The 26641-nt window shown below is 37.5% G+C and overlaps 4 protein-coding genes across 4 annotated transcripts; 2 read left to right on the top strand and 2 right to left on the bottom strand.

The window, feature by feature from the left end:
* On the bottom strand, positions 1-1560 carry LOC129747138 (mitochondrial ribosome-associated GTPase 2). The gene is made up of 3 exons (XM_055741179.1): positions 1260-1560; positions 1034-1180; positions 1-976 (listed from the first exon to the last, which is right to left on the bottom strand). The coding sequence occupies exons 1-3, from the start codon at positions 1398-1400 to the stop codon at positions 86-88; spliced, it is 1179 nt and encodes a 392-aa protein (XP_055597154.1). The 5' UTR covers positions 1401-1560; the 3' UTR covers positions 1-85.
* A 2380-nt stretch (positions 1561-3940) lies between these two features.
* Positions 3941-5268, top strand: LOC129746316 (WD repeat-containing protein 82). Its single transcript, XM_055739917.1, has 2 exons — positions 3941-4815; positions 4874-5268. The coding sequence occupies exons 1-2, from the start codon at positions 4116-4118 to the stop codon at positions 5116-5118; spliced, it is 945 nt and encodes a 314-aa protein (XP_055595892.1). The 5' UTR covers positions 3941-4115; the 3' UTR covers positions 5119-5268.
* A 1279-nt stretch (positions 5269-6547) lies between these two features.
* On the bottom strand, positions 6548-10193 carry LOC129744243 (alanine--tRNA ligase, cytoplasmic). The gene is made up of 3 exons (XM_055736669.1): positions 9962-10193; positions 8065-9732; positions 6548-7988 (listed from the first exon to the last, which is right to left on the bottom strand). Exons 2-3 carry the CDS (start codon positions 9718-9720, stop codon positions 6744-6746), a joined length of 2901 nt encoding a protein of 966 aa, XP_055592644.1. The 5' UTR covers positions 9721-9732; positions 9962-10193; the 3' UTR covers positions 6548-6743.
* Positions 10194-10640: 447 nt separating this feature from the next.
* Positions 10641-26641, top strand: LOC129744954 (aspartate--tRNA ligase, mitochondrial). The gene is made up of 7 exons (XM_055737748.1): positions 10641-10864; positions 10961-11045; positions 22746-22816; positions 22885-23517; positions 23579-24127; positions 24184-24303; positions 24368-26641. Exons 1-7 carry the CDS (start codon positions 10790-10792, stop codon positions 24974-24976), a joined length of 2142 nt encoding a protein of 713 aa, XP_055593723.1. The 5' UTR covers positions 10641-10789; the 3' UTR covers positions 24977-26641.

Here is a 26641-nt window from a genome sequence, read left to right as displayed (position 1 = left end):
TGATTTTACTACTTATATTTCTTTCGCTTACCTGTCTAAAATCACAGTTTGTCCTACTGCATACAAACCAATTCAGCGTCACAAATCAAGGCAGTCCTTCGTTCGCATCAGACCTCCGCGGCTCACCGAGTTCTTTCTCTTTTTGCCGGACTCCGTCGTAAACGGATCGAATTTCCTTGAGCAGTTCGGCCACATTGGTACCCATTTTGGCACTAATTGGTATGACCGGCACGTCTACGTGATGCTCTAGGAGCTGAAGATTTTTCTCCGCTTCCGGGAGGTCGATTTTGTTCGCTATAATCATTTTTGGTCTTTCGGCCAGCTCTTCACTGAACATAGACAACTCATGCATCAACGTTTGGTAATGAAGCCACGGTTCGTCCGAGGAAACGTCAACCACAAAAAGGAGAATATTGCATCGTTCAGCATGCTTCAGGAATTGTATTCCGAGACCTTTGTTCTTGTGGGAATCCGGAATCAACCCAGGAAGATCGGCCACTGCTATCTGTTCATAGTCGTCGTACTGAACCATACCCAGATGAGGTTTGAGGGTGGTAAACGGATACGAGGCAACTTTGGGTCGTGCCCTGGAAATCGCTCTCAGTAACGTACTTTTGCCGGCATTCGGTAAGCCAATGAATCCAATGTGAGCCATGCTTCTGAGCTCCAGAATGTAGGATTTGTCTTCTCCCTGAGCTCCGAATTCTGCAACCTGCGGAGCTTGCTCCAGATCACTGATGAAGAAATGATTACCCTTTCCACCAGATCCACCCCTAGCAGCTACGAACATCATTCCTTCGCTGTGCAAATCGCCAACGACTTTCCCCGAATCGCTTTTGATAATTGTTCCCAGTGGGACTTTAACTACCGTGTGACTGGCATTTTTACCGTGACAATCCTTGTTGCGACCTTTGTCTCCCGCATCAGCGCTCAGCAGTGTCGTTACGTGGTTCAGATCTTTAATGTCGGAAGTAGCCTACAATAGAATGCAAAATGTTAAAATTCGTCTCCGGTTACACGGTGTTCTTGTTACCTGGAACACAACATGTCCCCCATGACCACCATCTCCTCCATCGGGACCGGCATTTTCGTTGCACCACAATCGAAGAAACGAGATACAGCCATCTCCGCCCTTTCCGCCCACCGTTCGCACGTGTTTACAGTCGACAAAATATTGCGTCTACAAACAATAACAAAAATCGAATTTGATTTAAGGATGTTTAATTTATTTCTCAAATATTTGTCGCCCATGTACTTACCGAAGGATTGTCCGATTTAGCTTTCTTGCTACGCAAAGCAATGGGAACACGTTGGGAAAAATGGGCGTTCTGCATCGGAAACAATGCAGAACCAGTCCTCAATGTGAGTGGCGCTAACCTTCTAAGCCAGGGAGCAAACATCTTTTGAATATACCAATCAAATCCGAAATTTTACTATAAATATTTCAGCGATATACACGAATAAATTTCAATGTAAATTTTAAACACAATGCTGTAATTCGAATGTTTACGAAATTCAAATTAGCCTGGTAAAATTGTACCGATGCATCGATCAGACAAAATTTGCCCTTTTTATAGTGCGTTCACAGAGCTCGGTGCTTAAAAATTAGGGGTGCTCAACACGCTAACTTTTGGCTACCCCTTAACGAATACTTTTGACCCGTTATTGAATAAGACTGGGAGAACTCCTTTTTCCGGATAAAGCCCCTTTACCCTTTAAGGGGTACTCAGCTTGATAACGCTTCTAGCGGATGAAAATTACCCCTTATTTGAAACGCTCGTAGCGGATGAAAATTACCCCTTATTTCAAACGCATGCGTATGCTGGTTTTAGGTTCTATTAAGGAAAATTTGATTCTTGAAATAAATTTAAACCAAATGTTATGTGTCATTTCGTTTATTGTCATTTATTTAAGGTTGATTTTTTGTAGAATTACTTTTTCACATAACAATAAAATGCAATCCTCCGTTTCCCCGCTTGGATACTTGAATCCGATTCGGCATTTGAATTGCATTTGTCCGTGTTTGGCTCCTCCGGAACATTATTCTTCTGAAAAATAAAATAAATGAATTAAATTCTGAAGGAATACTATTTTAATTTTAAATAAAACACTTACCATAATCTTGCTTATAACCAATTTGGAGGACGAATAACAACGATGTTAATGTAACGCATCAGAAACTGCCCTTTTTGAAGGGAATCGAGCTGTTCCAAATAAGGGGTAATATTGATCCGATAAAATGACCCGTTATTTGACAGATCATGGGGGTTCTCAATAACGGGTCAATTTTACGCCTTTAAGGGGTAGCCAAAAGTTAGCGTGCAGTTTACCAGTCAAAAAATAACGCTTCGGATTTGACAACATCCAAAACAACCCCTTTTGAAGGGAATCGAGCTTTTCGAAATAAGGGGTAATATTGATCCGATAAAATGACCCTTTATTTGACAGATCGTGGGGGTTCTCAATAACGGGTCAATTTTACGCCTTTAAGGGGTAGCCAAAAGTTAGCGTGAACAAACAAACAAAAAAAAACCATTATTTTTTTTATAAATAGATTTTAAACGTTCGATTCAAAATAACAGTTAGTGCCATATTTGCAATCAAAAGTATATGAGATGTAGATGTTCAGATTCAAGATATTTTTATGATGTGCTTTTCGCAAGATTATTGAAACTTCAATTTGCGTAATAAGTGCACTAGCATCAGCTGTAACACCGATCTATTCTTGGGTCAAATTTTTACAAGAGTTGAAGAAACCATCAAAAAAGATCTATATGGTGATGAAATTGCAATCCAAGCTTGCATAATCAACTGTTCAACATGTTACCGCTACTTTGACCGCGCCCCTACAGCAGCATAATAATTCCAATAAGATTGTTACGAACGTTAGGGATAGTGAGAGCAGTTAGGTGACAGCCAACGTCAAGTACATTGACGGAAGTAGAATCAACTTAACGTGATTTGGATAAGCAGAGAGTAAATAAACTGGTGTGATTTATCCCCTTACCAAATATATTATTATATTAGGAATCGTTAGATTACTTTGGACGATTGCGATCGTGAGTAAAAATATTTGAATACTATTTTCTTTAGCTATTATACTCAAGAATTTACACTGTTTGCGCAGATAGCATATCGTTTCACACGATTCCCTCCTAGATTGTTGAGGAAGAAAAGAACAACTTAGAGGTTAGCCAATGTAAGTAAAAGTTAAATGAATTCAACTTGCTATGTATTAATTGAAAAATATAGCTTTTAGCAGTGTTACTAATCCCCGGATTGCTCAAGAGAACCTCCGAAACTTCACCTCAACACAACATTTGATAGCTTCAAACATGGTCTAAATTGCAAAATTTTTCCACCAATATTTTATCCGCGTTAAGTTTGAACAAAAATTCTAAAATTTGGATCTCACGGAGTAACCAGTGGAGTTTAAAATAAAAAATGTAAATGTTGTGTACATAAAACTGAATAAAGAAACTAAACTAAACTGAACTAAATTTAGTTAACTAGTTAACTAATACCGTATTTGTTTATGCCGAGTGTTGCACTAGTGTTGCACTGGTGCACCACTAGGTGCTGTCAAACTGTTTGTTTATTCGGACGGTGTTGCACTGGTTTTGACCTGTCGGAGTTCTGCTTACGGACGGTGGCCCACCGATAATTTTGCCAGTGTTGCGAGAGAGCGTGTGAGTGAGCGAGGTAGCAATACACTGGCGAGGATTTGTGTTTGTTTTTATCGGGTACGGTGGAACACTCCACGAGTGGAGAAAACAAATACAGTATAAATAACCGCAAGCATTTTGCGCAAAAATGGGAAAATATATACAGTTTTCATATTTGCCAACCTTGCATTGGAGCACGTTCGCAAAGTTTAAGTCGTCTGCTTATAAGACGTTACGCGCCATCACACATTTTTTCGTTCCTCTTTCGAGATTTTTTCTCAATTTTGGCGAAGCAAAAATCGGAAACGCCGCATCCTCGAAGCAAAAACAGACCGCGTCAATCGTTTTCTGCAATTTGTAATTCTAGTTTACCCTTTTTGTGAAATAAGTGAGTGTCCTCTGTCCACAGAGGGCCAAACCTAAATCGCCAAGCTGTCGGCCGTAATCAAAATGAAGCTGATCGACTCGGTCGTTCGAAGCTTCAAGGTAGCCAAAGTGTTCCGGGAGAACACCGACAAAATCAACGCTATCGACTACTCGACCAATGGGGAAATGTTGATCAGTTGCAGCGAGGACGACCAGATAGTGCTGTACGATTGCGAGAAGGGAACTCAGATCCGGACGGTGAATTCGAAAAAGTACGGTGTAGATCTGATCCACTTCACACACGCCAACAATACGGCCATTCACAGTTCGACCAAAGTGGATGACACAATCCGGTATTTGAGTCTTCACGACAATAAGTATTTGCGGTATTTCCCTGGGCACACGAAGAAGGTCATCTCGTTGAATATTTCCCCGGTAGAAGACACCTTCCTGTCGGGATCGTTAGACAAAACCTTGCGCCTCTGGGATTTACGTTCTCCCAATTGCCAGGGTGTGATGCACCTGAATGGTCGTCCGGTGGCTGCGTACGATCCGGAGGGACTAATTTTTGCTGCCGGCGTTAATTCTGAGAGTATCAAGCTGTACGATTTGCGATCGTTTGATAAGGGCCCATTCGTAACATTCAAGCTGAACCAGGAAAAGGAATGCGATTGGACTGGGCTGAAGTTCTCCCGGGACGGGAAGACGATTCTGATCAGCACTAATGGGTCCATCATTAGGCTGATCGATGCCTTCCACGGGACGCCTCTTCAAACATTCACAGGTAAGTAATTGATTTACTTTTATTTACTTTTTATCCTTAGTTCGGTATCTGCTTTAAGGTCACCTCAACAACAAAGGTATCCCAATCGAGGCAGCTTTCAGTCCCGATTCGCAGTTCATTTTCTCCGGGAGCACTGATGGGCGGGTGCATGTGTGGAATGCCGATACCGGGTACAAAATTTGCGTGCTCAACGGAGATCATCCGGGTCCGATCCAGTGTGTCCAGTTTAATCCGAAGTTTATGATGCTGGCATCGGCCTGCACCAATATGGCCTTCTGGCTGCCTACGGCAGAAGATTCCTAATTTCAACAACCGACCACGATGGGTGTATGTAATTGTAATACCTGGATTTTAAGTTTCTTTCGCAAGGTCCCACAAATCTTGAACTTTTTTAGACGCTAAGTTGAGAGCCGTAATTCGTGATTGAAGAATAAAATAAGTTTCTGGTAGGAACCGTTCTTGTCGGCTTTGAGAGAAATATCCCACTTTCTTTTTCGTTTCCACCGCAATACAAAAAATATTGATGAACAAAGTCAGAAAAATTAAAGCGAGTACCTTACATAATAAAATACAAATCAAGCTAGGGTTTATATTATCCAATCGTAGTTCTTCCAGATGCTAATGAAATTAACAGGCAAACTATTTACTAATGTTTTCAGTCAATTTAAAGTTGTAAGGTATGTCAACTTTCGAACAATCACACAGATAGTTATATAAAGTTCAAAGTAGGATTCGCATTCAATGTAAGAACGAATAATATTCGAATGAGGTCTACATGAACTTGGAAACAACGCGGAGAACTTAGATTAGGATTCAGGATTCAAAAATACCGCGAAACAAGCAGATTCGAATTAAAATATTCAACTTGGAGAATAAGAGAAACATGATTGAAAGCAAAAACAATAAGAGTGTAATAAACTAATGGAAATTCGAAATAAAATTCAATAGACATCGTCTTTAAGCATTCAAACTTAAGCTCATACTTCTGACCCTAAGCTGTTTTGACTTTCTATTTGGTTAACCTTAGCATGGTTTAATAATTATTGACTTAATTTGGTTTACGTTACATTGATGGTTCAATGCTGTATAAGGCCGGAACAAATTTCAAATCCTTCTTTTGTCACTCGAAGTTTGAACATCGCGGATAATAAAAATAATGCGAAGAAAAATTTATTCCAATTTATATGAAAAATTGCACGAAAGCTTGTATGCAATAAAATTGCATTGAAAATATCTTGGCACGTAATTTTTTATCGGAAAGTAAAAAAAAAATCAAGAATACAAAATGTGAAATTACTCCCATCTTTCAAAATTGTTTTTCGATCTTGTAATTTTTTTGGATATTTGAATTTTTTTCGTAAGTTACATAAAATAGGTACCACTTACTTCAAACTTTATTTATTCTTCCCCTTCGGGTTTTTGGGAAATTTCGAAGAGGGGGGTGATGTGACAAAAGAAGAAATTGATATTTGTTCCAGCCTAATTTACCGTTTCACATTAGAGTAATCTTTTACTCCATTCCATGTGAACGGTAAGATCACGTTGTGGTATCCTGTCGAAAATTGTTTTATGGTCAAATCCAGCTTCTTAGTTTTAATAAGATTTCCTAGTTACTCTACCCAAGTCACATTGTTATCATTGTGTAAAGTTGTGGTATTTCGAGAATGCCACAATTGTGTAGTGAATACTCTGATAAGATTAATGATTTTTTAAAGAAAAAGGAAAGTTCGGATTCATCGAAAGCTCATCAATTGCCAAAAAGCAATTTTATTTCGTTTTTAAATCATAATTCCGATGCAAAGCGTGACCAATGACATTGCGATAAATCGACGTTATGATAAATTAATTTATTTTAAGAAAATTCGTAACAAATTATGGAGAAAAAAAAAATGCATTTTCGATTACGCCTACAACAGAAACATCACCCATTATGACAGCTTCGTAGCAGCAAAAGTACGTGCAAGTTCGAGAATCTCTTCAACCCTATCGAAGTTTCCGCCGGAGGCCTGGGCGGATTCCGGTTTGCCACCCCCCTTTCCTCCCATGCTCGGTGAAATGTGCGATATCCATTCGTTGGCTTTGAGACCCTTATCGACAGCTGATTTAGGCACCGAAGCCAAGCAGAAAATCTTTTTCGAATCCGGATCCGAGGAAACGAACAGGGCCGATTGTTCCGGATTGATTTTCCTAACCTCCTTGAGGGCAGCATCGAGGGCCTTGGTGTTGTTGAAGGCTTCCAATCGGTGAACCAGGAAAGTGGCTTCCTTGTTGGCCAGCGAGAGTTCCTTGGCTTTTTCGACAACGAGAGTGCTGACTGCTGCACGGGCTGTTCGCTCCTTGTCGTCCAAGGTTTTCTTCAACGTTTTCAAAACATTGCGAATTTCATCCTTTTTCACGTAAGGAATAACGGCTTGTGAAACATCTTCGTTAAGTTCGATAATTTTCTTGACATGTTCCTTCGAATCTTTTGCGGTTTTATCAGCCTCAATCGTAGCCTTCAACAGGTTCAATTCATTTTCCAACAGTTCGGTCTTTTTGATAGCCTTCAAAGCTTCCGGTCCAGTAAGAGCAACGATTCGCCGAATGCCTTTGGCGATAGCTTCCTCGGTGGTGATCACAAAGTCCCACATATGACCGGACTGCTGTAGATGAGTACCGCCACAGAATTCTACCGAATTTTTAACTCCAGCCTCTCCCGTTGGGTTTGCTTCCAATTCCTCAACCGGGACTCCGAATGCAATTACTCGAACCGGATCCGGATAGACTTCGTCGAAAACGGAACGCAGCCCACGAATGGACTTGGCAACGGCCAAGTTTGATTCCTTAGCGTAAACCTTGACATTATTTTTAACAACTTCCCGGGTCAACCGCTCGGCTTCAGCAACTTGTTCGACGGTCATGGCGGCTTTGTTGGTGAAATCGAATCGCAACTTCTCCGGCACCACCAAAGATCCACGCTGATCAGTATCCTGTCCGAGAACCTGCAGCAGCGAATGGTTCAATGCATGGGTGGCCGAATGGTTCTTCATGGTCAACTGACGTCGCACCGTGTCCATGTGGCAGTGCACTTCATCACCGACACGCAAAATTCCCTCGACGACTCCGATGTGCAGGATGTAGCCACCACGATTGTAAACCAGATTGACGTTGAATTCGGTACTTTCGTCGTTGACCTGAAAATAACATGGTAAAGACCAATACGAAATTTATTTTAAAAGTTTGAGTAATCTACAAAAAGCCGACACCTACCTTTACCAAATAACCCTGATCGTAAATTTGACCGCCGCTTTCCGCGTAGAAGTTAGTTTTGTCCAGAATCACGCCACACTCCTGCCCGGCTTGAACCTCCTCAACGAAAGCGTTGTTGTAGCGCAGGGCCAGCACCTTGCCGTCGCAGGGCTCAAATTTATATTCGGCCATCGGTTCCGTGTCCGCGGTGTAACGATACTTGAAGGAATCGTTCGTGGTAGGGAACTTCTTTTCCTGCAGCTCCGAAATGGCATGCACATCCAAGTCGACGGTAGCAACCTTGGTTTTTTCCTTGCCCTGGGATAGGATATAGGACTGATGTTTCGCCTTCTCGTAACCCTCCATATCGATGACCATGTGTTTTTCTTCGGCCATCAGCTGGGTAAGATCGATTGGGAAACCATAGGTATCGTATAGACGCCAAGCAACATCTCCAGGAATGGTTTTGCTATCACCAAGTTTGGCGATCGTACGGTTTAGAAGATTGCGACCACGGGTAAGCGTTTTCAAGAATTGCTGTTCCTCTTCGTTGATAATGTTCTTGATGTGTTGAGGATCCTTCTTGACTTCGGGGAAAGTATCGCCGAGTAGGGAAACTACCGTGTCTACAAGCGTGGCAAAGAAACCGGGTTTAGCGTTCAACTTTTCCGTTCCATAACGCACGGCACGTCGAAGAATACGACGCAAAACGTATCCTCGACCGGTGTTATCTGGGAAACCTCCATCAGCCAGAGCAATAGTAATAGTACGAGCATGATCGGCGAGAACTCTGTAGGCCATATCGATTCCATCGACATCATCTGCCCCAACACGACCCTGATAACCTGGAGCGCCTGTTCCTTTCTGAATGGCATCGAATATAGGAACAAACACATCGGTGTCGTAGTTGGAGCGTTTATCTTGAATGACCGAGACTAATCTCTCAAATCCCATGCCACAATCAATGTGTTTCTTGGGAAGTAGCTTGAGAGAACTATCCTGTTCTCGATTGTACTGAATAAACACAAGATTCCAAATTTCCAGAACATCTGGATCATCCATGTTGACCAGCTCTGGGACACTTCTACCGCCAATACGGTCGAAATGCAGCTCAGAACATGGACCACAGGGTCCAGTCTCACCCATTTCCCAGAAGTTATCCTTCATACTTCCGGGCAGGATGTGTTCCTCCTTTACTCCAAGCTTCAGCCAGATTTCGCGACACTCTAGATCCGGTTCCAATCCAGCCTCCGGATGTCCCCCGAAATACGTTACATATAACCGCTCCTTAGGAAGCTTCAGCCTATCAGTCAACAACTCCCACGCCCAGGTGCAGATTTCTTTCTTAAAGTAATCCCCGAAGGACCAATTCCCTAACATCTCAAAGAACGTATGATGATACACGTCCTTGCCGACATCGTCCAGATCGTTATGTTTACCTCCAGCACGGATGCACTTCTGCGTGTTGGCCGTCCGGACCCACTTGGACATATCGCTGTTCGGATCAACCGTCCCCAGGAAAATCGGCTTAAATTGGTTCATTCCAGCATTGGCAAACAAAAGCGTTGGGTCGTCCAGCGGAATCGTAGATGACGAGTGCACGTATAGATGCTCCTTCTCCTTGAAAAAGTCCAGAAAAACGTTCCGGATCTGCTTGGCTGTCAGGGTAGTATCCATGGTGTCGAAAAGCTGAAAGGGCAACAAACTGGTTTTTAGTGGAGCTACCAAACAAAAATCAATAACACTTTCACTTTTTTAGCTACACCCCGCAGACTGCATCCGTCGTAGCATTTTTTATCCCTTCTACCCTCACTCAACTGACTCACGCAATCTATATTACTCTCGGCTCGAGACTTGCATTCTAATTTCATCATGCCTACTACAACTTGTACTCAGGTACTAAGGTTATATCACTTACCTTGTTTAACTATTTAAAAAAAATACAAATTCAAATATAAACTTTTCAAAATTAACGAAACAGGAAACTCCAAAACCGGAAACACAACAACACCCCTAAATTCGAGGACAAAGTAGAACCGTTTTTTTATCCGGAGACAATATCCACGTTTCAGAAATTGGTACCCAAGACAGCGAATGTACCGCAGTCAGGAAACTTGCCAACTGCACCGAACGAATGAGAAAACTGAAAGAGAAATGGCAGAGTGCCTGCTTCTTATTTTTGGCGGTGTTTTTCCCTTCCTTCCAAATCGCCGCAGCAAAACAAGTTGCCGTTTGAATTTCTTTTGAAATATTGGATTAGATTTGTGAAGAATGTTTGGGTTTTCAATATCTTCTCATTTAAACATTATTTTTTTACAAATTTTCTCTTAAGCTTTACAAAGTAGCATTTATTTTCGTTCATTGTCCTTGGAGCTGCAGGAGGAATCGGCGTTTTGCAATATAAAAGGAAGATCCGAATTCAAAAAAATATTTTAAATTTGATTTTTATTTAATTTTCAGTAAAACTGCCATCATTGTTCAAGGAAGAGGGAAACGTCTGAAAATTACTCTGTGAACGCAGCCCATTTTGTTTATAATTTTCATGCACTGTGAGAAAAAATCTTACTTTTTAATAATAAATTTTGTTCGAAAGTCTCCGCTTATCAGGGGCATTGATCAAATTTTGTTTAATGATTCTCTCAATAATTTCGGTGTGAATAAGTGGACTATTCAATAAAAGTGTATTTCGAAATTGGCTTACCAACATTTTGAGTCACCTGGAATAGTCCAATAAACTAAAATCTATATGTCTGCAATGATTCATCGACACCTATTTGGTTATAATCGCGGCTCAATAGTTGCCGGGTTTTCAAGGATAAAGGTTTGCTTTTGATAGTAATTGTAATTTTATTGAGTAAACTAATAACGACTTCGTTAATAATATCAATAAAAACTAACATTTTAAATATAATTTAAGGGATCAATTTCATTGCGAGAAGCAAGCACCATCAGCCGTGAGACATATCCATATCGGATACGAAATGGAATAATCAATCAATATGGTAAGTAATATAAAATTTTTACTAGCTACCTACTATCAACATTTTTTGTAAGTTTCAACATATTTGAAAAATATTAATAATCCTTATGGTTAAGTATAGAAAAAGTCTATAAAGGTAAATTGGATTTGCATTTATATAAGCTGTATGTTTTTTTTTGGGAATGTCTCGATTTTCTCGTACGTTGAATTCTTGTAATTGTACTTAATTGTAATTGTTATTGATTTAACGTCAGCCCATCTTTTTCATTCATTTTACAAATTACAAATTTTACAAACCGAAAGAAAAATGAACACTTTAGTACCATGGCCAGATTTCTAGAAATTTATTAGTTCTAGCATACCCAATTCTCATTCAAAAGCTCCGGTTCAAATCATCAGTAAGCAGACTCAGCGAATTTTTTTTATAAAGTTGGAATAACTAATTTAAGTCTGGAAAAAAGTATTAGGACTTATGCAAACATCAATAAAAAGGGTTTTTAAATAAATATTTAATACATAAGCTCAGATTTATCAGCACTATCAAAGCTCAAGAATGAATATCGTTCTTTTCAGTTTGATTTGGATTAAACTTTGAAGGATTGATAAGATCATAAATTAACAGTAGGTTACTTTACTTAAACCGGCCTTGGAAAAATTGTGTGGATTGAAATAGTAAAATAATCTGTGGGAAATTTTGACAAAGTTTTTCGGTTTTGTCATTTTTGCATTTTTGTTATGTTTGTGATTTTAGCCTTTTTGGACAATACATATAAGGTACACCGGGGTTAGTGGGGACGGTTTTTCATATAGTTCAACTTTAAGCGATCAATGTGATGCAGAACATGTTTTTTACAAATACTGAAGAGATGAGCTTGATAGACGCAAAGCGAAAAAAGTTATCACGTAAATTGTTATGGATTGCTGGTGTCTTCGCTTACCCCGCTTTATGGGGTAAGTGGGGACGGTAGAATTTCCCTTTGATTTCTCAGGAAATATTCAACAAATTTGTGTTTTCTTGGTTGACAAATAATGGGATGGAAACAATATTGTTCTCATGAATCGTCGAAAATTCTATAGAAATCGCATTTCCAGGTTCATGCCTGAAATATTGTAACTCACGCAACTTTTGATCCAATCGATAGAACTTTTCAAAACCATCAGACATGCTAGCTTTATATTTCAACAATCACTCTGCAAAATTTCAATAAAAAATGTAGCGTAGTTTCTGAGATATTGCACTATGAATGATGAAAGTCCAAAAAGTCCGATTTTCATAGAATTACTGTATCTCAGGTCACACAAACTCCAGAAAGCACAAATTTTGTGATATAACAGTGTGAATTGTGATAGTTGATCTATTTAACGCAGAAAGTTTGATCAAAAAATATCATCAGAGTAAAAAGTAGACGTGACAGTGTGCGTACTTCCAATTTCTATACAATTATGAACGGTACTGTACTTATCTATATATATAAAAATGAATGTTTGTCTGTCTGTCTGTTCCCTATAGACTCGGAAACTACTGAACCGATCATCGTCAAAACTGGCATCTGAGGGTTTTTGAGGCCGGGGATGGTTTCTGTAATATTCAAAACTCCATCCGACTTAAGAGAGGGGGGGCTTCCATACAAAATATGTAATTTTTCGATACAAATTAAAGTCATGACATCCATTTTCTCGAGATTTTTTCTTCCTTTGGGCGGTTTGTTTTTCGTCTCCAAGGTCGAGGCGTCGCGAGCCAGCGTCGCAAAAGAATAGTAACCCAGGCATAGCATACTGATCAGTAGGAATATTTTGGCGCGTATTTCTCAACCAAGCATATTTTCAATGCAAGGGATAGCGATATGAAGCCTTGATGTGATTTTTTTTCTACTTGATTTCTTGCTCATTTGTACAGCACATGGTTATGAATGACGCCTAGGTGTGACCCAGATTGACATTTTGCTGATCGATTTTTTTTCCCAAAATCTGAAATTGAAAAGTCATGGCATCCATTTTAGGAGATTTCTTTCCTTTGAGGGGTTTGTTTTTCGTCTCTATGGTCAAGCAAACGTCGTCGCAAGTTTATTGATCGCTGGAAAAATTTAACAATTAGGCGCCTGTTTCTCCTTCTAGCTAATATAAGTTTATTAGAATATAAAATCAACGGATCATATGTAGATCCTAATGATAACTTAATAGTAATTACAATACAAGATAAAAATTCTCAACCAAGTACCTGTATTTCTTATGCACGTGGGGGTGATATGCAACCCAGATGTGATTTTCTTGCTTAATTGTACACAGCACGTAAAAATAAATGACGCCTAGATGTGACACGGATTGGTATTTTATTAATCGAATCAAAACCAATTGAAAGATTTGCAAAAATACTGTGTAGGTAGCATTTGTTGTCTAAAAATATAAATTTAGTTCTGATGCTAATGAAATAATGGTATGACACTTTGCGGACAATTGAAAAATAAAGCATGTTCAAACGTTCAACTTTTCTCTGTTACAAAAAAAGGGGTTTTTGTGTTACATGACTGCATAAAAGAGACTTTTGATCCGCTTTTTTTTAAAGTGAGACTCTAGAACTGATATTCAACTGGAAGCAAAATTTTTATGAGAAATTTTTAGTATACCCTTAAAGTGTTAAAAACAACTTACACGATGGAGCAAGGGCAAACGTCGAACTTTTGAAACATTCATCTTCAAAATTATTCAATATGTTGGAAAAACAAGAAGGGGTCTTCCGGATGTTGAAACTGAAACGGATATTTACAAATCTTAAATTTCTTTGTAAATGAAGATCATTTGCTGTGAACAGTGTTCGTTAAAAGTGGAGTAACAAACGTAAATTTATACTGCAGGAATACTGCATATATCAATGGAACTTGATAAAATAAACAAAAGTAAATACGTATTAAATCCATTTTAAACGCATCTGACGCATCTAAAAATAAGCTTTGCATTTACATACGGGACAAATGTTTACATATATTTTTTTTTCTAACATTTTTGAATATTTGACTTCAAAACGGAAAATAAAAAACGCTGAGAATTTATTTAGTGATGCATCTCATTTTTTTTAAATTCATATTTTTTGCTTTAATAAATTTATTTTAAAAAAAATTGCACTGTTTCAAATCGATAATTTTCATACCATTACAAGTGCTGTTTGAAAATGGTTATATAATTTCTATAGCATATTTTTTCAACTTGAAAAAATACACCATATAAAGCTAATCAGGAGCTGGAAATGCTCATAATACAGAATATCAGGAATATATTCAAAAAAATTTCCGATTCACGCTATTGACCGGTTTTCGAAATTCTTTCTCCATAAAATAAATATAGGCAATAAATTCCAATATGCAAACTTTTTCTTTCAATTAGAAAGCATACCTTCTTCAAGCAGTGGGGGACAAAATTGGAAAAGATGGAAGAGCTCCCATGTAAGTTTAAGATAAAGAGCTTTTCAAAGAAGAGACCGTATTTAAAAGAGGGTTTTTTGCCTACGGATATTTGGCATAACTCAAAAATAGATGTAACGAATGTTTTTATGAAAGTTCGAAACTTCCCACTATGGGAAGAAAGTTGGAAAATCCATAAATTTTGACATCGTTTAAGTAATTATGAAGCTTGAAACAGAGTACAAACTTCAGATCTTAAAAAAACAAATTTAGAGATCAAGTTTCAGTAAATAATATATACCATCTTTTAATTGCAATTCGGAACTCCAGCTGCAACTCTCATTTTAAAGTTGTTAGTTCTGAACTATGATGAGGTTTGATTTAAAAAATGCTTACAAATATCTTAATTTGAATAAATTTTTACAAAAGGTGTAGCAAAGCACACCGGGTCAGCTAGTTCCAAATAAAAAGAAAGTACTTTTCATGATCCGAATGCTAAATAAAGCTAAATTGTATTGAATAAAGGAGAGAAAATTGAAAAAAAAATTGTAAACATCAAGTATGTACTAAGCCGTCCCCACGCTTCTTAATTTGTAACCGTCGTTTCTTTTCCTAACTGGTTGTTTCGTATGTAAGGATTGCTTCAATGTAGAGTTTTTCGTCAAGAGCCAGCTAGATGACGAAAAATTTGCGATTGAAAAAGACCAACTCGATCATCAACTCGACATCGTAGTTGAAAATAGAAAATTAACAAAAAGTCAACGTAAACACCCGCTATTGTCGAAACCGTATCTCTTTCACATTTATTGGTTAGATTACAAGTAAATTTAACATTCGTCATTGAAAGTTCGAAAAAATAGTTCACAGTATTGTATTAACAGCCATCGTCCCCACTTACCCCGTCATATTGGTAATTTGCCATTTTTTGTCATTTTTGTGATTCTCGCTATTTTTGTCATATTTTTCAATGTTTGTGTTTTTTTATCATTTTTGTATTTTTTGCCATTTTTGAAATTTTTCCTATTTTTATCATATTTGTCTTTTTTGTCTATTGTGTAATTATTTTTCTTATTTTCTTATTTCATCATTTTTACCAATTTTGACATGTTAGCCTTTATTGTATTTTTTTTATAAATTTTGTTATCTTTGTAATTTTTTTTTTATAAAAGTTGGTTTTGTAATTGTCATTTTTTATTTTTTTTTATTTTTCTCATTTTTGTCATTTGACAATTTAGACATTTTTGTATTTTTGTAATTCTTGTAATTTTATAATTTTTTAGTGTTTTTTTTTACATTTTTGTCATATTATCTTTTTTGATGTTGTTTTCATTATTATAATTTTAACCATTTTTGTTATTTTACTCATTTTTTTTATTTGGTTATTTTTGCCATTATTCGTCTTTATGGTAATTTTTGTCTTACTTCCATTTTCTTTTTTGTAATTTTTGCCACTTTTGTTATTTTTGTCATATCTGGCATTTTTGTCATTATTTTAATTTAAGACGATTTTATCATTTTTGTTGTTTTTCTCATCTTTGGCATTTTTTCATGTTTGTAATTTGTGTCATTTGTGTAATTTTTGTCATCTTTGCAATTTTTAATTTTTTCATTTTTATCTTTTGTATTGTTTTCTATTGTTTTCCTTGTTATCGTTTTTGTTGTTTTTGTCATTTTGACATTTCTAGAACTTTTGTTATTTTTTGATTTTATTGTATATTTTGTAATTTTTGTTTTTATTTGTCATTTCTGTCGTTTCTGTAATTATTCTTATTATGTTATTTATGTAATTTGGGTCACTTTTTGTTATTTTTTCCATTTTATCATTGTTGCCAATTTTGTCTTTTTTTACATTTTTGCCAATTTTGTCATTTCTACCACTTTTGTTATTTTTTGACAGTTGTGTTTTTTTTGTATTTTTTCCGGGATTTTCATCCTTTAGAATGATTCCTCCCTGTTGTCACTTTTGTCATTGTTGTATTTCTGGTAATTTTGTATTTTAGTGTTTTTTGTCATTATTGTTATTTTTGATCGTTTTTGTAATTTTTATCGTGATTTGCCAGTAATTTTTGCCACTTTTTTGGTCGTTTTGTTAATATGCCAAATTTGAATCACTTTTATTTGTTTCATTATTTTTGTGATTATGTAAGCTTTGTTTTTTTTTCATTTCTTCATTTGTATCGTTCATTTCGTGTTCTTGTCATTTTTAGTATTTAGATACGCGAATAACCAAAAGTTGGTTAAAACGTCTCTAATAAAAAATCAAATAGTATTAAGATATGTCATTTTGTTATTTCTGTAATTTTTTTTCTGTTAATTTTAAAATATTTATAATTTTTTGCGTTTTGGTGATTTTTACCATTTTTGTCATGTTTGTCTTTTGTTTCTTTTTTTGTCATTTGTGGAATTTTAGGTCTTTTTAATTTTTGTCTTTTTTGTAGTTTTCGTCTTTTCATTTTTTTTTTGTTTTTGTTGTAATTGCATTTTTTAAATTCCTGCTGTTTTGCAATTTTAAAATTTTTGTTGTTTTGTTTTTTTTTTTCATATTATACGTTTTTTCCCTTTCGGTCAGATGTGTCAGTTTTGTTATTTCTGTAATTTTTTGTAATATTTTATTTTAATTTTAGCTTTTTTAGCAATGGGCGATGAAAGCAAAAAGTTATTTTTTCTCTTTGATGAAAACTCTGAAAATCTGTCAAAATGTGGGAAAAATAGATACTTTCAAGTGAAATTAGGGTAAAATTAGAGACCACATCGAGTAGAGAGCTAACTAAAAGATTAATTTAAAAACTAAAATAAAACAATTTAAGACAATTCAGTTTATTGAAAAACGTTTTTCGAAATGCCTTGGTCTCACTTTTAGAAAAGCAATATGTTGGACAAAAGAGGAACATTTTAAATGAGCTTAGATAATATAAGGTTAGCGACCGCAGAATCCTTAATTCTAAGGCAATAATTGGAGGGAACCCGACAGGAACTTCGAGTTTATCCATTTTCTTTGAAAAAAAAACCCACATATTTTCAAAGTATACCGTATAGTGTATACACCCAAATCAGATTTTTTTTAAAGTCACTAAATGAGTTGAAAAAGTCTTAAATTAAATTGAAAAAGTTAACCATTCGAAATAAATTTACAGAAACCAAAAATGTTAAACGAAATTGTTGTATGTGAGAAATCTACAAAAGCAAATAAAAAACCAGCACATGTTTAACGAAAAGTTCAAAGAATTGACTTGAGGTTGGGTTAAGATTAAGATACCCGATACAAGATGATACCTCTTAGTTAAGATTAACATTTACAGAAATTTAAAAGAGTCTTGTCTTTAAAAATTGGGAAATCCTCATAAAAAAGTGACAGAACAATGATAAAGGGTTGAAAATAGATAAACGACAAAATGTGGACAGAAGATTGACAATGACTCAAAGAAGCTTATCGAAAAATTGACAAAAGGTTCAAAAATTTTTCGAGATTAATCTTCAAATTTTATTTTATTTTTCAAATTTAAAACTAACTCAAAAAAAATTACCTACAAAAATGAAACATTTTGGAAGTGATTCACTGCAGACCTTACTGCTTGATTCAATGATAATAGCATAGATAGCATAATTTTTTTTTAACTTGGCCTTATTATATTAGTTTTACCCAGTAAAAACATGAATTTTTCCACGTTTTATTGCTTATAACAAATATAATAAAACTATATAATAACTATTAAATTATTAGAACTAATATAATAATTAATATTTTAACAAATTCAAGCTTTAAAAGTAATAAAACTTCAAGTCTTGGTAAAACATGCTATAGGATTGTCAAGAGGATAACGTGCGGGTATTAAGCCCAACCCTTATTCAGATACTGAATCTGAGCAATTCTCCCAATTTAGGTTTTGTAAATTTCCACACTTCTCGAAAGGAAAGAAAAGAAACCTATCAAATTAATAATAAACGAATAAACTAATAATAAACTAATGTTTACATACCACATGTCTTGAAACAATATAATGAGTAGAAAAATTAAAGAAACTAAACTCAGTTGTAAGGAAGTTATTAAAAAAAAAGTGATTTTAGTGACCAATTTTTAAAAAAAAAGTTACTTGGGAGTGACCAGCCTGAAAAAAGTGACAAAGTTACTAAAAAGTGACCAACTTCCTAGCCCTGCTACTGGGTTATTTTGTCCGAAAACTGTTCTGCTTCTTGGTATCCAAAAGTTGGGTTGGTTGCGCAGTCGGCGAGCGAGAGCGTACAAACTAAGACTCTGAAGCAGTTGCAAGCAGCAGTCAATATGATTTGCCAGGATATCGTAGACAAAAAAATTGTGTAGGTTGTAGGTACACTCTTCTTCGACTCAACGATGTCATAGACAGCAGGCAACACCGTGGTGGGGGGAGTATGATATTTGGCATAAAGCCATTTGGCATAATGCCTTTTGGTCTAAAGCCATTTGGCATAAATGCCATTTGGCATAAAGGCCATTTGGCATAAAGCCATTTGGCATAATTTCTTTTTTCGTGTGGTCACGTTGAGATTCACTTTTCGGACAACGTTGCAAGTTTTCCTTTCTCAAGTTTTGCGGCATGCAGAGACAACCATCTCATCATCAGGGATAGCAATTGCTTGTACAACTGACCACTTAAGTAACTAGGATTGGATGATGTTAGTTGTGCACCAGTCTCAAGAGCACCCTGAAAACGGGCTCCCCGGGATTCCACAGTCCTTAAAGTTTAAGCGGCGGAGCAATCCAAGCAGAGCGAAAGCTTTTGCTGTTGTAGTGGCGATATGCTGGATAAACAAAAGCTTTTGGTCAAAGGTTACTTCCACGTCTTTTATGCTAGTTACTCTTTCAAGAGTACCATCTAGAGCGTTACGTGACAAGCAAACGTGAACTCCTGTCAATAGAATATTTCCAACCAAGAAACGCACGACACGCATCATTATTTCGTCTGTCGGCTTCGCTCTCTGCTCAAATCACCACCCACCGTACCTACTCGGAGAGCAAACAAACACGTTTTGCTGGACGTGCTGCTTGTGGTTCTAGAAATTCAGAAATGATTTTACGTTTATAATTTTCATATTTTTGTTAAATCTCACAGCATAATATGTTGCACCTCACTAGAATGTAGATTAAATTCCCTTTTCAATGGATCACTAGAATGTAGATTAAATTCCCTTTTCAATGGATATAGTTTTGATTGCTTCAAACGGCGAGAAAGCACTTAAAATCCGGGTACAACCTGATGGTGGACCACAAAAACAGATAAAATTTCAATTAGTGAAAAAATCGCGCAAAGTAGTCAACTTTGTAAAATTCCAGTAAATTCAATTTTTGTTGCATCGAAAATCTAAAGACAGCTAAATGTTAGAATTTCAATAAAGTTTGTAGTCATATTTTTTATAAAACTCTACCATCGCTCAAACAGTATTTACTAGCAATCGAATGAAAAGTAGGTTTTTAAGACCACTTTTTTGAACTTTTTGTGACCATTTCATTAAAAAAAATTTCAAAAAATATTTATTTGTTCCATGATGTAGACATTAACTTCAGCTTTCATATGTATAAGGCAAATATTTTTTTGGACGTATAATATATGAACTACAGCAGTTTTCCTGAGGCATGTTTTTTCGGATTTTCTTTCTTTCATGCTGAATAACGAGAAAACTAGAAGCTTTAGCTATATATAATGTTCTAAACATATTTTACTGACATTACAAGGTTTCTATTGATATAAGTTTAATATGGAGTTCATAATAATTCAAACGACTTAAATGGATTTTACTTTTGGAGTGTCAAAATGACACTCTAAGTCGGAAAAGGGAGTTTTTTTGTCCAGGCTTCCAGGGTTCGTCCATAAATAAAGTAAAGATGCAAAATTAAAGAACTTTTGAATTCATTTAGGGTCCCCGAAGAAATTTTTGTTTTTTGAAGCTTCTGAAAAAAGTTACAAGCATTCAAACTTGAAATAGTGTCAAAATGACACTCTAATGCGGATGAGGGTTAAAGGACTTGACCAGTGGAAAGTACTTTTCCCCATATTTAATATCACAAATTTCTCCAAATGAAGGACGTAGCAGTTTGCGCAACGTGAGACCGTTTCAGCTTCCAAATCGAATACCTAATTACGCTCGTAATGAATCAATGAATGATGGCGCTTTACAACGCACATACTGATGTAATCAAACTGACTATGTCCAGAGAACAAATAAAAAATAGTCTTAAGATGTTTTTATCATAGATGTATTGTAACTAGTTAGGATCAAAGGCTGAAGCCTGGAATCTGATAAATAAATAAATAAAAAAAATAAGGCGAATTAGGCGATTGAAGGAAAGAAGCGAGGTCGTTTATGAAGAGCACGAAGATTAGAATCCCAATAGTGACCGTCTTTTGGAACACCTGACAGTATTTCGATCACAGTTGAGTGAGTTCCACGATTATTTACAGGCCTTGACGATTTTACAAATAAGAGTATAACCATTTAGTTGCCCGCTCTGGAAATCCATAGCGCCTCAAATTTTCTTCCATGAGAATGTAAGGAACTTTGTCGAAGGCTTTGTAAAGTCGATGTATATGAAATTCGCTTGCATGTTTTTTACTAATTGCGACATTTAATTCACTGGCATAGCACATCAAGCTGGTTAACGTTGATTTTTTCTTAATAAAACCGTGCTGTACCTTGGTAAGCAACGGAGTAGCTGCCGCATAAAACCTTTCGTACTTACACCCACAATTCAGCCTCTGTGCCAATGACGGCATCATTGGTACAAGGCATCATTGGTACAAGAAGATAACGCAACCGGTGCTGATTCGATTTGTTCCCACCGGCATTAACCTCCCAAGTTAACCGAATTGCGTATGTCTGAAAGAAACAAAATAAAAACAAATTCACGTCCCTCCATATCGCATCACAAGACGAAGAAGGATAGAAATAAATACCGGCCAACACCAGGCAGCCAGCGAACCGAGCACTGTGCGTGTGAATGTAGCAAAAGCAACAACAAAAATATTCCTTCAATTCAATCCGCCACGCCGGCAAACAACCACGGTAGAGCTGTGTGTGTGTATGTAGTAAAAGCAACAACAACAACATTGCTTCAATTCAATCACTGGCAAACAGCCACTGGCTAAGCTGCGCATGTGTAGCAAAAGCAACAACAGAAATATTTCTTCCACTGGCCAAGCTGCCCGGCTTTGGCAGCTGTGTATATGTAGCGTGTGTATGTAATAGCAGGCAGTAAGCAAAGCACAGTTCTCATTCAATGGGTTTCCCGTTCTTTCACTCCCGTTCCCTTTCCCGTTTCCTTCACGAGACAAAGGAATAAATTGAAAGGAGACCAAACGCCGGGAAGCCGCCGTTGTGCGTTTTTTTTGTGATTGATCGGTGACATAAAGCCTATGACAAATATCCCTCGTCCTGCATGAAGTTCGAATAGTGCACTGGTTAAGGTGTCGGACTGGCATGACGATAGATTTGGTAACTTGAGTTCGATTTTCACTACGGCACTGTGGTTTTAATTTTTATTTTCTTGTTTCTGGGATGAACTATCCAATAGGAAAGAAATCCCATAAAATGTTTTTCTTGTTTTGCTTGAATGTAGTGGTCATTATTTTGGTTGGGAGCCGAGTCCTTATGCCAGTTACGGTTTTTCAAACATACCGTCTTCGGCACAGTGCACATTTCAGCGCATTATCGGCACAGAGATGTGCTAAATAGGCATTGGATTTTTGCAACCTCTTCTATGGGTGTACATAAGAACATCTAGCACTTAGGAAAAAATGGTGCATGCTACTTTCACTCATAGAAAACCATCACCCAAACTCGGCAGCGATTCCATCGCTTATGGTCAGAATTTTGTAATATTTCCAGTGTTCAATGAAATATCCAAATAAACTTTGTGCCGGAATACTTGAGGACCGGCAGCTGTAAATTACTGCATTGTTGAATCATCCTTACAATTCTTTACTCCTTTATTCAGCCAATATGAAATTTTGACTGATGTTTGCCTGGAAATCCATCAGTTTTTCATCTTTAAATTCCACTTAATCAAAGTCCAAGGATTTTTGAGAATGTCTGTGTGCTGAGGATCTGTCTTCGCTATTTGTACATAGGTTTGCTTAAAAATATTATTAAAAGAATACAAGAAAAACGTTGGCCTTTGTTGGGCTCCTTCTGGAACACTTGTTTAGATACAAAACGTTAGGGAAAAACTTTGATTGACCTATCGCACATATTTTTAATTATTTTTTAAGCGAACATTCAGGTTAAAGAAAATTTTGTCTTAATACAATTCGCTAGTGAATTCGAGTAGATAATCCTATGAAATTGTACTCTTTCAGTATGTACCAGCTGGAAATCATCAATTCGCAAATTCTGTCGTTCCATACATACGATTCTTAACGTTAAAGTGGTGAGTCTTTCTAAAATGTGTGTATTAAGGAATTCGAAAAAGATTGACCAAATTTTGAACGATTCAAGGAATGTTCCATGACGAGACATCAGTCTACACAACGTCACTCATCGATTCTGTCTACGGTTGTTTCAAAATGGAACAATCCAGCTCCTTTGGAAAACGCTTCGGGCATCAACCGTTACACCAGTCGGACTCACAACTGCGGAGAGCTTCGATCCTCAGATGATGGCAAACACGTGACCCTTTGTGGATGGTTGCAATTTTCGCGATTGAACAAGTTCTTCACCCTTCGAGATGGTTACGGCGTCACTCAGGTAGTGGTACCGGAAAATCTTGCTCCCAGTCTGAATCTGTCTAGCATTTCCTACGAAAGCATTCTTCGGGTGGAGGGAACGGTTATGATGCGGCCTCCAGAACAACGTAGAGCTGGGGACTCTACCGGTGAAATTGAAGTGCTGCTGATTAAGCTCGAGGTGCTGAATGACGCCCGGAAGCGTTTGCCGATGGATATCAAACAGCATAACAGAGCAAGAGAAAACGTTCGCATGGAGCATCGTTACATCGATTTGAGGAATCCAGATTTGCAGAAAAATCTTCGGTTGCGATCCCAAATAATAATGAAGATGCGTGAGTACATGATCAACAGCTGCGGTTTTGTAGAAGTGGAAACTCCGACTCTTTTCCGTAGGACTCCGGGGGTAGATTAACGTGATAGTTGAAGTTAGGATTATTTTTGATGAAATTATAATTTGATTTTAGGGAGCCCAGGAATTTGTCGTGCCAACTCGTAAAAAGGGTCATTTTTACTCGCTAGTGCAAAGTCCTCAACAGTTCAAACAAATGCTGATGTCCGGCGGCATCGATCGGTACTTTCAAATAGCCCGTTGCTACCGTGATGAAGCCACTCGTCCAGATCGTCAACCAGAATTTACCCAGCTTGATATCGAGCTGTCCTTTACGAAACGGGAACAAATTATGTCTCTGGTGGAAGAAGTCCTGGCTAGCTCGTGGCCTCTGAAAGGTGAGTCTCTCAAGATCCCCTTCCCAAAGTTAACATACCGAGAGGCAATGGAACGATTTGGCTGTGACAAACCGGATATGAGATTTGGATTCGAGTTGTACAATGTAACGGATATTTTGATGAAGAACGAAATGCTACATTCGGGACAAGATTCTTCGAACTTTGGAGCCTATGCAATCGTTGCTACAACTCCACATAACGTTGAATCTGGTGCCTTCAAAAAAGTTGTAAAGAAGCTGACGAAAGAGTTTAAAAAATGCAGATTCGTTTCCGGTATTATTAAAGAGGTAAGGATGTCCTATTTTTTTTTTAATTTTAAAATTGAATAAAAATTGTCCCTAAGGATTGGGTTGATTCTCCACAAGCAAAACTTTTGGGTAGCACTCTATCGGATTTGGCTAAGCAGATGAGCTTGGAGCCAGAAAGTCTGCTTCTCCTAGGTTACGGAAACAAATCGGATGTGGTAAGTATACCAAAATATGTATTACATTCATTATTCATTTTATACAAATCAATTTATTTTTCAGCAAGAAATGATGGGTAAAGTTCGTTTGGAGTTCTACGCCGATTTGGAAGCACAGAATTTAGTACCTGAACGCAAACCTACTGAACAAAAATTCCTATGGGTTGTCGATTTTCCCATGTTTGCCTTCAATGAAGAGTCCAACCAATGGGATAGCGTTCATCATCCTTTTACTACCGCACATCCGGATGATCTACGGCTGCTTAAATCCCAATCGCAGCTGGACCAAATCCGGTCCCAATCGTTCGATCTGGTTTGGAACGGTGTTGAAGTTGGGGGTGGATCTGTTCGAATTCACAACGCCCAGCTACAGCGCATGGTTCTGGATGACATTTTGAAGATTGAGCATTCACATCTACAGCATTTATTGGACGCACTTGAGTGTGGATGTCCACCTCATGGAGGATTTGCCATCGGATTGGATCGGTACATTGCATTGCTGTGTGGCGCGAGATCCATTCGGGATGTTATAGCCTTTCCTAAATCGCTAGACGGTAAGGATCCCTTGTCAAAGGCACCGGTACCGATTAGTGAAGAAGAGAAAAAAATGTATCACATACAGGTGATTAATGAGCCAAAAGTAGAAAGCTCCAGTGCAGAAAAAAATATTTAAGTTAATCATTAGGCTGTTTTTTTCAATTATTTTGCAAACTAATAGAGAATTTGTTTTCAAGTGGTGGTGCACCGGGGCACTACCGGTAGTGCACTTTTTGCTGTTTTCATGCTCGTTTTCATGAAGAGTAGTGCACTGGTAGTGCACCATAAAGTGGACGGTGGAACACTCTGAAAATATTCGGTGTTGCTTGCGCTCTCACCAATACTATCATGAATTTTGACAGCACGTGCTTCCCGATGTAAACAAATATCAGCTGGTTGGTTTATTTCTATACCGCAAAATTGCGTTCGAACTGTTTTTTTCTCTTTATTATCCCGAAGAACGCAAACTTGTTCCGGATTCAATACCAGTGCCGTTTCCAACAGAGGCGGAGAATTTCACCTGGATGGCACGTTCCAAAGCAAACAACGCTCCCAAGAAGAAATGTGCCCAGAAGGTTTGCTGCAATCGGTTCCAGGCGATGCCGAAAAAGAGCAGCAAATCCGAGTGCAAAAAGGCCAACCCAAAGATCTGGTGAAATCGCCCAAACCGAAAAGTTTTCTTGTTCGGAGGGTCCTATAAGTTGGTCTCCACAGCAAGAAGCGTTCAGCTGCATCGAAGCTACTCTGCTTCGAGCTGTGCCTTAGGGTGACGATGCTCGGTTGCGCCAAGTCCCGGATTCCCACCCGTTGCCCTTCAAAAACGGTAGTTCGAGACTACACCCGCATTGGGAGCTTGAATTTCGTTCGTTTCGGTCTGTTAGCAAAATTTTCTCCCCCGACTTCCACGATCGGAGTTCGCTAATTTGACTTCCAAGAATTTTTCTTTTGTCATCTGAAAACGGAAATAGGTACTCGAGGTATTTGCGAGGAATAAACGTTCAAAATATCGGAACCTTCAAGCTGGGGTAACTGCAGTCTAGCAGCAGTAAACATAGACCACCCAGAATCAGCCGGTATTGCAGTTACCATCAGAGCCACATGCGAATCTACCAAGCAAAATAAATCTGAAATCTTCACAATTCAACATAATAAATTCATGCTAAAATTTTCATATTATTTAAAGATAATGATCAACTAAAGTAAATTTCATTTCAATTTTCGAAGTCAAACGAAAACAAATACCAGCTGTAATGGATTTTTGACAGCTTGATGTTTTCTGTTGACACTGCCGATTTCACGTACACCAACAAAGGTGGGTGCAACACTCGATTCATGCTCGTTTTCAGCATGGATGGTGCAACACTTTCGGGTGGTGAAAACAAATACGGTATAAGTATAGTGAATAAACTATTTAACCATCTTATTCTTATTGTTTTACGTGTTTTATCAAAGAACAAACTGAGTAAGTTACTTGACTTTAATACAAACTAGCTTTTCGATTTTTTATCATCATATCGACAGGATAAAAATAAACCTTCTAAACCATAAATCTCTTCGTGATAGCTGGAGGTTTCCGGTTGGCCGATGAAAAATTTGTGTATACCCCTAGCCGCGTTTCTGAGAAAACAAAACATTTCGAGCAGAAACAGTAAGTAGTGACGGCATTAGTTCGCTGGCGGTTACATTTACACCCCCTACCTCCACGAGAAAACCATGGTACCAACTCGGCCCGGTTATAATAAACATGAAACCCAAAGCCAAAGCTTGCACGCGATTCCAGCATGAATTAGCCAGGGGTAAT

The sequence above is a fragment of the Uranotaenia lowii genome, chromosome 2 (assembly GCF_029784155.1).
Source record: "Uranotaenia lowii strain MFRU-FL chromosome 2, ASM2978415v1, whole genome shotgun sequence".
Taxonomy (NCBI): Eukaryota; Metazoa; Arthropoda; class Insecta; order Diptera; family Culicidae; genus Uranotaenia; species Uranotaenia lowii.
The sequence above is the reverse complement of the archived record's forward strand: the minus strand, read 5'-3'. Positions and strand labels throughout refer to the sequence as shown.